At 38.8% G+C, this 12,238-nt stretch overlaps 1 protein-coding gene across 9 annotated transcripts in view; it reads right to left on the bottom strand.

The window, feature by feature from the left end:
- The window catches only part of utrn (utrophin), a 247,550-nt gene that overhangs the window by 47,988 nt on the left and 187,324 nt on the right, over positions 1 to 12,238 (bottom strand). For all 9 annotated transcript variants that reach the window (XM_047388070.1, XM_047388069.1, XM_047388068.1 and 6 more), the window contains 3 exons: positions 9,510 to 9,711; positions 7,220 to 7,305; positions 5,659 to 5,816 (listed from right to left, as the gene is read on the bottom strand). In XM_047388070.1, coding sequence (XP_047244026.1) covers positions 5,659 to 5,816; positions 7,220 to 7,305; positions 9,510 to 9,711 — 446 coding nt within the window. The remainder of the gene's footprint in view (positions 1 to 5,658; positions 5,817 to 7,219; positions 7,306 to 9,509; positions 9,712 to 12,238) is intronic.

The following is a 12,238-nucleotide window of genomic DNA, read 5'->3' as shown; positions in this document are numbered from 1 at the left end:
TAACTCTTTACTAAACTTCTAATAAACATGCAGGCAACTTTAAGATGACCATATATATTAAAATAAAAAGTCTTATTATGGCTTTGAGTTTTGAACCGAGACTGAATAACTTTTATGAGCTACTATGTTTACTGGTTTACTAGTTAACAGCTATGACCATGAAAAATCCCTAAACATGTGCTCTTAAATGCAGTGCTAAACTTGACCTATTTATGGAACCAGGACAGCAATGTGTTTATTGGTAGACGTACTCATTGGAGGCTGCATTTCATTTTCTATTCACAATCACCTTAAATTGTAAAAACAATTATTTTATGTTTATATATAATTAAATTATTTCTTTTTCATCAACTGGCAAATATTCTCTGGCACAGCAGTGTTAACAAAATATTTTTAACTGCACATAATAATGAGCCCATTAGACAATCTAGCAGCTTTGACATGGTTCCCATTACCTCTAAACAAATCAAAGCCAACCTTTCCATCATCCCTGACACACAAGAAGGGCAGCGAAGGAAGCAAAGGGCAGAATACACTGGCAATAAGAGGAGCGAATTATCAAAAAGGAACAGGATGTTCCTGTTCGCCTGATCCATCTAAAAAGCTTATCGTGTAAAAGCCTACACAGCCTCTCAGCTTTATTAGCCTATACCTCAACCAAAAAAATCCATGCTGTCCAACTAAAAGAGCAAAAAACCCATCCTAAGATTTATGTATGAAATTAATATTCACAAAGATAAAGGAGGCAAATTAAAAATACTTCTGTAATTAATTATAGAAAAAAGTTAAATATCCGTAAGACATTTTAAATAATAATTAAAGTAACTTTTGTTAATAAAAATGTATTTGATTGTTGTTAAATCTTTTCGAGGCAAAGGATAATAATCTTGGATAAAAAAAAAAAAAAAAAACAGATGCATTCAATGCAAAATATTGCAAAATACAATCGCTTATATTTGAGAACCTTGACATAAAAAGACAGGTATTAATGAAATTCATTCATTCATACATAAAATATTCTAGTTCAACTAAACCTAAGGTCCGTCAAGGACAGCTTGAAGCTGCTTGGAAGAAAGCAGTTCTGTGTGCTCCTTTATAATAAAAAAAGAAATTGTGATCTAGGTATCTTGGACAGAGTACCTAATGAAGACTAGGGAGTACAATATTGGTTAAATACTGGCTATATTTTAAATAAAAACAAAAGCTTAGAAATACTGACTCTTAAAATAAGTTTTAAAAAGTGTTGTTTTTGGTATTTTATCTGAAATATTTTATGTGTACCCACCTACCTTAAAAAAAGACTTTAAAGCAGCCAGTGTATGAATATTGCCATGGTGTCATTGGTAAAATTGCCTTTTAAAGTTTCTTTTAATCACTTTTAGAAAACGTGAAGGAGACTTTTACCCTCGAATTATGAGAGAAAATTACTTCAGATATATTCTTCAGCCTGCTGATATCTCAGATCATCAAACTCTTCACCCTTTCTTCGACCTTTGCCATCACAATCTTACCGTCCCTCCAATCACATACATTAGTCTCATCTTTGCTTTCTGTCTTTCCTCCATGGCATCTAACTACAGAGTTATAGCACTTACAGATTAATTACTGCCTGCCTGAAACGATGACTGGCCAGAGGGATGGATGGAAAAATGAAGTGGTGCGACAAAAGGACGGAGAAGAATGCTAAATTTATGGCATGTGACCCCTTCATCACAGAGCCATTAAAGCAAATGGACTTGGGGGTTCTGCAGAGTTACTGGACAAACTGGAGCACAAAGATGCACAAAACCTGCACTTTGTTTATGCAGGTGGTTCACTGGGAGATGGTGTGTATTTTTCTGGTTTCGCATGCCAAAACATTGTTGGATGTTTGAATGATTAATGAGGAGCTAAACTACAGCTGACACAGAGATTCATGACCAAGCCCGGGAGCAATTTGTTTGTGTACATGTGCATGTTTGCGTACTCAAGCGTGCTCGCCCCATCCATGTCCATGTCTGCATTAAAGCAACAACAACAAGGAACTGTGGGTGAGGATTTTTTTTGCTGTTTTCTTGCAAACTGAAATCTGCCTCACTCTGCTATTTTTGGAGTTGCAGTGCAGGGAATCAGTCAAATTTATGAGACGGATTTTAATGTCTTCCTCTTTTTTATGACTATCACAGCATGAGCCAGGGAAGAAACAGTAACCACAATCAAACAGTGAATCCCTAAGGAAAAGAAACATCATTAAACAACAGTAAAGTCTAAAATTAAAGGAGTGCAAAGAAGCTAGATGGCAGCAGTAAAAGTCAAAACAATGGTCAGCAAAGAGTTGGTGTTTGATGCTGGAGTCAGTGGCTTGGTAATGAAAACAGGATTGCTTAAAAAGGTCAGCAAAGTGATCCCTAAAGTGAAACAACTGATGGAAAGAAATATTTTCATGTCCAGGTTTATTTTTCGGAGAAAAACAACAGACGTGGGATCAGTTTTCCATGGTTAGCCCTGAGCAGGCTGCATCTGTGACGAAGCTGGACAGACTTCCTCAAAAAAGGTTCAATTTATCTTTTTTCAAACAGTTGAAGAGTAAAAACAATTAAATTATGGAGGCTTGTTTGATTAAAGCTACAGTATGTTATAGCTAAAAGTTTCTCAGTCTGAGCCTATCATATCACTTACATTCCACTGCAAGACAACCATACTGTTTATCCAATTAGACGTTTTGTTTCAGGAGGAACTTTAGACGTCTTTAAAGTTAGCTTCTCTTTCAATCTACCCAAAAACATTTGTTAATTTTAAAATACAGCTTTTGATCAGCTGCTTGTTCATCTTTTTTTATGCCAACGGGCAAATAATTTTTTAAGGATAAAACACTTCCCAGCAAAGCTTGTTTCACAATCTACATGTGCATATTACTGACATTCATAGTAATTTGCAAATTTGGCTAAATCCATCTTTCCATCAACTCTTACCAGCTTCTCTGTCCCTGCTGCACAAAAATGTAACCCCACAGCATGATGATGCCACCACATCTTACAGTGGGCATGGTGCTCAGGGTGAGGTGCAGTGGTAGCTTTCCACCACACACAGCGTCTTGGATGTTGGCCATAAGGGTAAAATTGGTGTCATCTAACCACAGCAACATCTTCCATATGTCTGCAGAAACTGCAACGTGGATTTCTTGTGGTTTTCTTCACAGTGAAGGAAGGAGCAGCGGTTGTCCTCTTCCTACTCTTCCATAGAAGGCAGATTTGTAGAGTGCAAATCTAATAGTTGTCCTGTCAAAAGATTCTTCCACCTGAGCCTGTGGATATCTGCATCAGAGTTACCACGTGTCTCTTGGCTTCTCTGATTAATGGTCTCCCCGCCAAGCCTGTTGGTTTAGGTTGATCCCCATGTCTTGAGAGGTTTTATGGAAGCAAATCGTTACCATATTTCAAATGAAAAAGCATTTTCAGAAATGCTTTTTCATTTTAAGAATGTGGCTGCATTGTTTGACTCATAAATGAAATTAGTTATCAATAATCCTATTTGCATTTTAATTTTCTTCTTCAAGACTGCTCATTCTTTCACTTAATTAAAATGAAAAAGAAAAATACTTTTGAGATTTGTTTTTCAAAATATACCCCAGCAAATAGATACCAAAATTCAATTTGAAATGTAAAATTTGAAAATGAAAAAGCATTTCCAGAAATGCTTTTTCATTTTAAGAATGCGGCTGCGTTATTTGACCCATAAATAAAATTAGTAATCAATCATCCTATTTGCATTTGCATTTTCTTCTTCACGACTGCACATTTTATGCCATAATCAAAAAGAAAACAAAGCAGACATTGCTTTTTCGTTTTCGTGGTCTGCCCACAAAGTACTGCCCAGAACTCGAAAACGAAAAAGCATTCCGAGCTGCGGGCGCAGAAGAGTGACGTCAGCAGCCGCTCTTCCTCAGCTCCCTGCTGACCGAGCTACCCATCTTGTTCGGTGGGAGGCGCTGTGCACGTCTGCAGTGCATTACATTGCAAACGTGCCGAGAAATTGATTGAATTGCAGCAGGACCGAGCTCAATTTGTGGCAGTGGCAGGCAGAACTGGTAGTCACCGAAGCTGCCACCGGAACTGCCACAGTCTGCCGCAGGGTGGCACGGGATTCCGCGAGGATGCCAGAAGGTGCCAGACCGGCCGTAAAAGCTTGCCAATGCGGTTGCCGCTGTTTTTGTGGAAGCTGATGCTGATTATCGGCAAATGGGTTGTCATTATTGTTATAGCCTGTTACCTTTAAATAATGATTTCATTATTGATTATTATTTAATAAACAGCTTTAGACCCATAACATAAGGCGATTGTATTTACTTGACATGGAAAATAAATAGCACTATGTGTATGTGTGACATGTTGAAAGGATGACAAAGATTTATTGCACAAACAGCCAGTTTATTATAGAGCATGAGCGGCTATTCTGAATCGTCACTCACAGAAAATTATAAATAAATGCTTAAAAACACGCTGGATGTCCCAGGCCATGAGGCTGCCACCGAAACTACCAGTTCTGCCTGTCACTGCCACAAATTGAGCTCGGCCCTGCTGCAATTCAATCAATTTCTCGGCACGTTTGCAATGTAATGCACTGCAGACGTGCACAGCGCCTCCCACCGAACAAGATGGGTAGCCCGGTCAGCAGGGAGCTGAGGAAGAGCGGCTGCTGACGTCACTCTTCTGCGCCCGCAGCTCGGAATGCTTTTTCGTTTTCGAGTTCTGGACAGGACTTTGCGGGCAGACCACAAAAACGAAAAAGCAATGTCTGCTTTGTTTTCTTTTTGATTATGGCATAAAATGTGCAGTCGTGAAGAAGAAAATGCAAATGCAAATAGGATGATTGATTACTAATTTTATTTATGGGTCAAATAACGCAGCCACATTCTTAAAATGAAAAAGCATTTCTGGAAATGATTTTTCATTTTCAAATTTTACATTTCAAATTGAATTTTGGTATCTATTTGCTGGGGTATATTTTGAAAAATAAATCTCAAAAGTATTTTTCTTTTTCATTTTAATTAAGTGAAAGAATGAGCAGTCTTGAAGAAGAAAATTAAAATGCAAATAGGATTATTGATAACTAATTTCATTTATGAGTCAAACAATGCAGCCACATTCTTAAAATGAAAAAGCATTTCTGAAAATGCTTTTTCATTTGAAATATGGTAACGATTTGCTTCCATAAGGTTTGCAGTTGTGCCATGCTCTTTTCATTTCCAGATGATGGATTGAACTGAACTCCAGGAGATATCAAAAGCTTGTGATATTGTTGTATCAACTAATCCTACTTTAATGTACTCTACAACTTTCTCCCAGACCTATCTGGTGTGGTCCTTGGTCTTAATAATGCTGTTTGTTTATCAATATTCTTTAACAAATTGCTGATTTAGGGGCATCGGTGGAGAGTTAAATAGAAGTGCACACCAATCTGTTTAGATTTTCATTTGCAAAGAAATCTGAAACAATGTCTCTCTTTGCTTTCGCTTCACAATTCTGTGCTTCATGGTGTCCAAAAAAATCCCAATAAAATACATCACAAGTTTGTGGATGTAAAGTGACAAAAATAATTAAGCTCTAGGGACAGAATACTATTGCAAGGCTTTTCAAATGTTTGGAAAATGTGCTTATGTCCATCTGTATGTTATCTTACGTGCTGGAAGCAGCTGCGGACGCTTGGTTCGATGTTGGAACCCCCAAATGCAGCCACCTCTCCCAGCTGCCTGGGGATCTGGATGGCTTCGTGGAGCAGCAGACCGAGCTGCCTCTGGTCGCACGTGTCACCGGCTGACGCTACCTGGCTGAAGAGATCTGTGGGGGAGTGCAGTGGAGCGAGAACAAAAAGAGAGGAAATAAAATTAGGATGAGGGAGTGAGGGAAAAGTCAGAGAATGTGGGTGTTCTCGGGAAGAAAAGACGCCGGTATAAATAGATATGCAGCAAGAAGGAAATAGTATAGCTGCAAGTGGGAAGAAACGTGCTGTAAAGTGTGTGTACATGCAGGTAGGAGCCGTTAGGGAGGACACAGAAAGCAACAGAGGAACAAATTAACTTTTAATCTCTCTGTCTTGGTCTTTCAATGCCAGGCTGTTCCGCCTGCTAATCTAGCTTCCCTGCTTCCAACTCTCCTGCACACTATGGTGATTGACAGAGCCTTATTGGGTGAGGTTACCTACCCAGTGACACTTTGTCACATGTTGGCATTTTTTTCTGATGTTGGCTTTTTTTTTTTCTGATAACATTATGAAACATCACAGCAATATTGCACAAAATGAGCACAGAGGGCATAAGGTAATACAGAGAAAGGGAGGACAGGGTTACAGCTCTTTCTGCTCTGTTTGCAGCTGCCTTTGATCTCCATGTGCTGCTTGGCTCTGATGCCAGCTTCCGTTAAGTACGTGTGCACATTTTCACACTTGCAATTATATGCATTTGTGACCTACTTGTGACCCTTTATTTCAATCAGCACTTAAGACAACTGACCAATCAACACCCACAGCTATAATGGAAGACTTTCTGCTGCACAATTACATATGACATTTGCAACCATCGCCAAGTGTCAAATGGCAGAACACCTGGTTAGGGATCTGTGCAATGCAGTGAGAGTAAATGCAAGGGATTGACAGTAAATGAAACTCCAAAGTCAAGGAGGAAGAAGGCAATCAACCGTGCTTGATACCCTTCTCAAGCTAATAGGAACTGCCAGTGGAACGAATAGGCTCAGGGAAGGGGTTCATGCCATGGCAAAAGAAAGGAAGAGGAAAAGGACGGACCAAAGTGAAGCAAGGGTAAGTAAGATAGGACAATAAAGAAAGAAGAACTGTTAGACAGATGAACAAAGGACCAGGCTGTGACAAGGAAAGAAGACAGATGGAGGGAGATACGACAGCAGAGACAAAGAGCAGGAAGCCAGACTGACAAGTCTTCTCCCAGTGCAGCAAGCCAGTGCTCATACTGTCTAATCCTCAAAAAGAAATCAGAAAGCAGAATTAAATCAAGAACAGGGGAAACGTAGGAGGTCTCTCATCCAATTACACAAACCATTCTTGGACGTTTTTTTCCTCCTCACTGTGTGTTTGATTAATACTACTAGGGTTACAGCTGTAGTGAAGCAGCGTGGGTGCAGACTGACTTGTGTAGAGGAGCAGGGACGGCTGTGTGTTTTGGAGCATGTGTACACCTGTAAATACACGTCACCCACTCATTTTCACTCACATTTATACTTCTCCTCCAAGTGTCCCTTGGAGAGAGACAGCAAGCCGATCTTCATGGAGAGGACACGGATCTTCCCACTGCGACCACTGCAGACAGAGAAATCAACACAAGACCATGAAGAGTTTGTTTTATTTTTAGTGCAAGCTTCTCTATATCAACAATGTTTAATGCATGGATTAGATGTAACAGGAAATCGTTAGGGGTTTGTGTGTGTGTGCATATCTGATTCCAATTCCTTTTTCTGTTTGCCCTCAAACCGTGTTTACACCAGAAAGGATGCTGGCTTACACCATGTAGACACACCTAATTATACACAGACTGATGATGTGTTCATGCCAATTTGAATGTCAGCTCTCAATAAATGCAATGTGCAACAGCTTATTTTGCTGCCAACCAAGGCGCTTGATGGTGTATACCACATACTTACAATACCACAACATTTAGCATATGCAAAATCTATGTATGTTCCTTGAACACATAGAGTGCCTTTACATAGTATACCTCACTTTTGAACTTTTTCACATTTCTCATGTTACAACCTCAAACCTCAGAGTACAATTTGAGGTGAATAGAAAATGATACAAAGCCTAATAAAAGTGATCTGTTCTTTCGCTGAATTTACAGCTGCAAATCTTTTGGGATATGTCTCTTCCAGTTTTGGACATCTAGAGATTGGAATATTTTATCCATTCTTCTCTGCACAATATCTCAAGATCAGCCAAAATAGATTGAGAGCATATGTGTAGATCAATTTTCAGGGTTTGTGGTATGTTTGATGTTGCCATCCTTTTGGCAGGTGTCGCAGTCTTTCTTCCAGGACCACCCTGTACTCTACTAGATCCATCTTCCTCTCAATTCGGACCAGCTTCAGTGTCCCTGCTGCAGAAAAGCATCCCCACAGCCTAATGCCAACCATTAACATTTTGTGAAGGGGTTGCACACTGTGCAATTTCAAAGGTGACACAAGCTCTATATGATAGTAACTCCTGCACAGTAGAAGATGCCGCAAAACAAGACTTGTTGCTTCTATTGCAACTGTGACAGACATATCAGTCTATCAATAAATTGACAGCAAGTTGAAGGTCATGCACACAGGTTTATATTTCATTAATGCGACCCGTCTACTCTGACGCTAGATGCAACCCTTATTTAATAAAGTTAAACAAGCACTTAGGATACCATCTCCAGATACCCTGTTTGTAGAGGCAGGCTGTCCTGGCAACTAGCTTCTTAATATGGTATACCTAAAATGCTGGGATGTGACATATTAACAAAATAAAAATTAATAGACCGACCGAAAGTTACTAGTTGATTTGTTCATTATTAGAGCCGGATGATGAAATAAGGCTGAGGAAGAGGCAGACAGAAAGGAGACAGCGGTACTCTCACTCATGACTGGACAAAAGATGATAAAAATCAAATAACTGTTGAAGTCCCACTGCAAGGTTTTTATAGCAAATATTTGACACTGCTTTTGATATTTTTCACAGGTTGTCTCTGGTCAGGAGAGCGCTAAATTGCCCGACAGTGTGTCTGTCACACTCAACGACCACATGCCACCAATTAAAGCTCTCAACCAGAGGCTTTCTTTTTAAGAGAAAACATTTTGTCAGAGACAAGCTCTGGTTGAGAGCTTTAAACACACAGGTTTAACCTGGCTTAATTTGACATGTAGTGTTTTTTATCTTTCAATGCCGTCTTTCTTCCTGTCAATCTATAAAGGCCAGATTTGCTGGGTGCACAAGTAATAGTTAAGCTGTCAACCTGTTAGTTTATTTTGAAGTCGTGCTATACTCTTCCCATTTTCAGATGATAGTTTGAATAGTGCTCTGGAGATGCTAAAAGCTTGGAATATCAGTTTATAACCTAATCCTGCTTTAACGTTCTCCACAACTTCATCCCTGATCCATCTATTGAGTTATTTGGTCCTCATGATGCTGTTGGTTCACTAAAATCTGTATCTTCACTAAAATCTATATTTTTAGTGAGAACAAATTAAATAATTAGGTGACTTCTAAAGGCATATAGTTTTAATTGATTTTATTTAGGGGTATCAAAGTAAAGAGGCCTTAAATAAACGTATGCCACATTTTCAGATCTTTATTTGTAAAAGGTTTTCAAAACCATGTATCCTTCTCCTCCCACTTGCTAATATTGCACTACTTTGTTGATCTATCAAATAAAATCCCCGAAAAAATCATTGTAATTTTTTGGTTGCAACATGAAAAAACAAAGTTTAAAGTGTATAAATACTTATAAAAGACACTGTAACTGTAGATTTCATACTCACGTGTCATAAACATTGAGCAACCAGTTGAGGCACATGTCAACGCAGAGAGGCACGTTGACCAGGTCTTTGTGCTCTTGCTCCAGGCCATCGTAGATGGACGTCAGGCAGTTGATGACGTCTGGGACGGAGAGCAGGTGGCTATTGTTTGTGAGTTTGTGCTGCTCAAAGGTGTTCTGGGCAACGCTGAGATCCAACAGGTCCACTGCACAAAGGAAATGATCAGGACAGAGCAGGGGTGGGCAGAAAGGATAAAGGAGAAGGAAGGGGATCAGGAGAAATAAGAGAAAGTCAAGTGAAAGGGAGAGGAGGAAGGTTACCAGTGACAAAGAAAGAATTGAAGATAAAGAACCATTAGTAACCTCTCTGACTTGTTCACTGAGCTTTCAGAAGCAGCTCAGAGTACAAGAATTACAACAAATCTAAACTGAACAGAACAAGGAACTGAAAGCGACATGAACTATTAATAAAAGGCAAAAAAACTACAAATTCCAAGGACATTTCAACTAAAAGCAGTCCACAACAAGTCAGTGTGAGCTTCTGCTGGGAATACAAAGAACAGATAAATCAGAGCAATAAAATATTAATATGAAAGAAATCTAAAGTCTAGACAAATGAGGAAGTTAATGTAGCAGTCAGCTATTTAATTACTTTGTTGGCTCCTTCTCCACAGACCAAAATAAAACCATTATTGTTAAATCAATATTTCATAGTTTTATCATATTCTCCTCCTCACTTTTGTGTTTTAAAAGAAACAAAAGGACAAAAAGAACATCTAACAGGCAGACCAATTTACAGAGGAGCACTAAATCCAAAGCAGACAGCTGCATGATCTCACACCAGCACATCTAGATGACCAAAACTGCAATACAAGATGCAAGAAGAAATTAAACAAAAATATTGGATATTTATCTCCAACACAACTAAACACTAACAAGTCATGTTAACAACAAAACCCTTAAATGTGAAAGTATTTGCTGAAGGACAAAGACTCAGGACACAGGACGCAAACTACATATCATCTCAAGACAGGTAAACATTATTGCAAGACTTGAAAACTGAGGAACACAGGTGCACCAATCAATTCGGCTGTATTTAACTTTTGAGCACCAGGAACTTTGGCACTTAACCAAATAGCAAAATATAGATTTTATAAACTAAGGAGCACTTTACCATTATTAGAGTGTTCCTCGTTTCTGTTTCTAATAATAATACCGAAGAAACTGGTATCTAGGGAGGATAAATCAGAGGAACACCATTATTTTGGTCATTGTTTGCTTCTTCCCCCTTTTGCCAAGAGGTAGATGACACTTCAGTTTATACATCTGCTCAGCATCAAACTAGATCTGCCAGTCGTTTCATTTCAAACAAGCCTCAAATGAAAGAGAACAGCAGGGCTCTCTCTGCCCATTAGGTTTAAAGTTTGTTAATTAACATACTACATCTTATTTATTATTGGTATTATGGTGGGTCAGACAGCAAATTAGTTACAAAAACCTTAGGTTCAAGTTGAGGGCAACACTGTTGACTCAGAGTTCTGAACAGTCCTCTACATTTTTTAAAAATTTTATATTTTGTAAAAGGTGAAGTTTACAGATCTCTCAACCCATTTCAGACGGACGGATGGACAAGATAAAAAGGGACCAAGAATAAAGTCTGAAATTGTTGAAGATTTTGGTTTCTACATTTTTTTTCTTACTTTTCCAAACCCTGAAAATATTCAAATCAATATCCAGATTTCTCCTGACTGTGTAGGAACCGTGTCTACTAGACCTTAAAGTTAACAGAAAACCTCAAATGAGTCCTGTAGGAATATGAATCGGAATTATGAACTGAAGGGCTAATAATCCTCAGAGATGTTCCTGTAAAACAAGTCAAATTCAGATTTTGTTTGACTCTGTTTTGCATGATTTTTTGGGAACATTTCTCCGCTAAAACAACACCAATTACCTGAGTAATTCATAGGCGCATGCAAAGCAGGACAGCTAACCTGTCAGATATCGTCACACTGAAGAAACGTAAGTTCTCTCCAGTTTCATTGTTGCAAGAACTGACATGAAGCTGGTGCACGTTGCCAAAATGTTTTTTCTCTGGTCTAATTGTGCAAGTTTTCTTAATTAACCATGACTATGACTCTAGCTTAAAAACAGACCAAAGAGCTAGTCGTCCTTCTGCACTAAGTGGGTTTTCCCCCAACCTCATGCTTTGCTCTAATCTAATGAACAACACAGAACTGCAGAGGCCTGCATCAAAATGAGTCAGGCAGATTTATTCTCATCACAAAACTATTAGATTATAGAAGCATCCAAAGAAAAACACCTGAATCATTAGAAGTCATTAAAAAACAGCAACAGGCCACACAAGCGGTAAACAAGGGAACATTTTTGTCGTTTCTAGATCTTTTCAGCATGCACAATTACTCTCAAACTTGCAACAAACAGCAGGATATAAATGAGAAGGGCTCTCTAACAGTGTTTTGTTGAAATAATGATGTCAACATCTGGATAATAATCATAATTTGTCACCATTATTACACTGTGCTGACTCCAAGTAGCTGCTGCCATGCTGGGTGAAACCTCACAGGAGGAAATCTCCATGCAACTGCAGAGAGTGTGTGTTTGACTGCGTGTTTGAGTAGGTAGGTAGGCGTGAGAGCCACCTGGGACTGTAGGTAACAGCCGCCTTAATCAAAGCTTCCATTACAAAGCAAAAAATATAAGCTCTATCATTAT

Source organism: Girardinichthys multiradiatus, chromosome 15, assembly GCF_021462225.1.
Source record: "Girardinichthys multiradiatus isolate DD_20200921_A chromosome 15, DD_fGirMul_XY1, whole genome shotgun sequence".
In the NCBI taxonomy this organism is placed as follows: domain Eukaryota; kingdom Metazoa; phylum Chordata; class Actinopteri; order Cyprinodontiformes; family Goodeidae; genus Girardinichthys; species Girardinichthys multiradiatus.
Note: the sequence above shows the minus strand (reverse complement) of the source record. Positions and strands in the feature narration are given on the sequence as shown.